General features: G+C 50.1%; 1 protein-coding gene across 1 annotated transcript in view; it reads left to right on the forward strand.

The window, feature by feature from the left end:
• The window catches only part of LOC105894891 (glycerol-3-phosphate acyltransferase 4), a 26,387-nt gene that overhangs the window by 12,478 nt on the left and 11,409 nt on the right, over positions 1-2,500 (forward strand). Inside the window, exon 5 of the mRNA XM_031570923.2 lies at positions 1,622-1,696. Coding sequence (XP_031426783.1) covers positions 1,622-1,696 — 75 coding nt within the window. The remainder of the gene's footprint in view (positions 1-1,621; positions 1,697-2,500) is intronic.

Below are 2,500 nucleotides of genomic sequence, written 5' to 3' on the forward strand. Positions count from 1 at the left end.
CCCTCATCCCATATACCACGTACTCCAGCTTTAACCCTCATCCCATATACCACAGACTCCAGCTTTAACCCTCATCCCATATACCACCTACTCCAGCTTTAACCCTCATCCCTAATCCACACCAGCCCTGCTATACCACTCACTCAAGCTTTAACCCACACCAAGCCCTGCTATACCACCTACTCCAGCTTTAACCCACACCAGCCCTGCTATACCACCTACTCCAGTTTTAACCCTCATCCCTAACCCACACCCAGCCCTGCTATACCACTCACTCAAGCTTTAACCCACACCAAGCCCTGCTATACTACCTACTCCATCTTTAACCCACACCAAGGCCTACTGTACCTCTGGCTCCCCTCCTCCACTCTCCTCTCCTCTCCTCCTCCACTCTCCTCTCCTCTCCTCCCCACACTTCCACAGGCTCTATATCCTCATCCCTTACTCTTCCCCTCTTCTGATCTTTCCTCTCCTCTCTTTCCCCCGGCTACTCTCCCTCCTCTCATCTCTCTGCTTTTTGTAATTCTCATCTCTTGTCAGTGCCCTACTCTCCAGTCCCAGTGCAGTGCAGATAATGGCGCTGGTTTCTAGAGCGGGGCGGGGGGGCGGGGGGGGGGGGGGGGGGGGGGGGGGGGGGTGGCACTCGGGTGCCTAATCAAGCTGATTTTAGAACAGGGGCGTTCAACAGGGGAATACTGGGCATAATTGGATCTGTGAACTGAAAGACACCCAGGGAAAGCCCTGGGTACTCAGCAGTGAGATGATTCAGAAGTAGGTGACCTCCCCTGTTCACGGGCGTCACATGTCCACGTGGTCTAGTGAGACATTGGATTGGATTGGATTCAATTTATTGTCATTGCACAGAGTACAGGTACAGAGGCAACGAAATGTAAGCATCAGGTGTCCGTGTGGTCTAGGGAGACATGAAGCATCACGTGTGTGTGTGTGGTCTTGTGAGACAGGAAGCATCACGTGTGTGTGTGTGGTCTCGTGAGACAGGAAGCATCACGTGTCCGTGTGGTCTAGGGAGACAGGAAGCATCACGTGTGCTGTGTGGTCTCGTGAGACAGGAAGCATCACGTGTCCGTGTGGTCTAGGGAGACATGAAGCATCACGTGTGTGTGTGGTCTCTTGAGACATGAAGCATCACGTGTGTGTGTGTGTGTGGTCTCTTGAGACATGAAGCATCACGTGTGTGTGTGTGTGTGTGTGGTCTAGTGAGACATGAAGCATCACGTGTGTGTGGTCTCGTGAGACATGAAGCATCACGTGTCCGTGTGGTGTAGTGAGACATAAAGCATCACGTGTGTGTGTGGTCTAAAGAGACATGCACCATCACGTTCTGGGATCTGCTGCACAAACCCCGAGGCACGAGTATGGCTCTTCTCACCTCTGAGAAACACCACTTTCCTCTTTCAGCTCCTGGGGCTTTGACCCCTCCCCCACCACTTCCACTGGGAACCAAAGTACTATATGGACCACATTTAAGACCAAACTACTGAGTAAAGCCACCTTTAAACTCAAAACTACTGAAAATAAAACACCTTAAAAACCAGACTACTGAAAAAACCTTTCAACTCCAATCTACTGAATTTTAACCCTGCGTGCTTGTCTTTCTCAGGGTGACGTTGGCCATTACTGGAATCAGTCTGCTCGTCATCATCACCACCATCATCGGCTTACTGCCCAACTGCAGGTGAGCACACACACATACACACACACACACACACACACACACACACACACACACACACACACACTCGTAAAGCAGCACAATGGAGGAATTGCTAATTGCTAACGAGATGCTAGCGGCTAAACCTAGCGAAACCTCTTGAAATTTGCTTACTTCGACACTATGACAAACTAGTGAGTCAACAACTATCCTAACACAGTCAAACATCAAGCGAGTGCAACACAAGACAAAGCAAGACGGCAAATAAGCTACTTACTAGTTCGGCAGACAGTAGTAACCGGGCGGCTTCAGGCAAACCTACATAACGCAGTAATATGCCTACGGACCCCGGTATGGCAATGGCACGGAGGCGATTCTCCATATTAAACGTCATTGTAGCGCGCCAATTTTTTTAAGCTGTTATTTTAAGGTAAAACTGCTAATTCTAACCCAAACCCTGAAGTACAATTCCTACATAATGCACCTTTAACCAAACCGCCAACCTATGGGTTTATCCAGTCTGTTGTGCAGGTTGATGTATTATTTGTATAAGGCACTAGTAGCTGTGCATTAGGGCCGTGGCCCAGGTCTGTGGAGGTGCAGTGGAAAGGAGGATGAGTGTGTGGAGGTGCAGTGGAAAGGAGGATGAGTGTGTGGAGGTGCAGTGGAAAGGAGGATGAGTGTGTGGAGGTGCAGTGGAAAGGAGGATGAGTGTGGTGGAGGTGCAGTGGAAAAGGAGGATGAGTTGTGGAGGTGCAGTGGAAAAGGAGGATGAGTGTGTGGAGGTGCAGTGGAAAGGAGGATGAGTGTGTGGAGGTGCAGTGGAAA

Source organism: Clupea harengus, chromosome 7 (genome assembly GCF_900700415.2).
Source record: "Clupea harengus chromosome 7, Ch_v2.0.2, whole genome shotgun sequence".
Lineage (NCBI taxonomy): Eukaryota > Metazoa > Chordata > Actinopteri > Clupeiformes > Clupeidae > Clupea > Clupea harengus.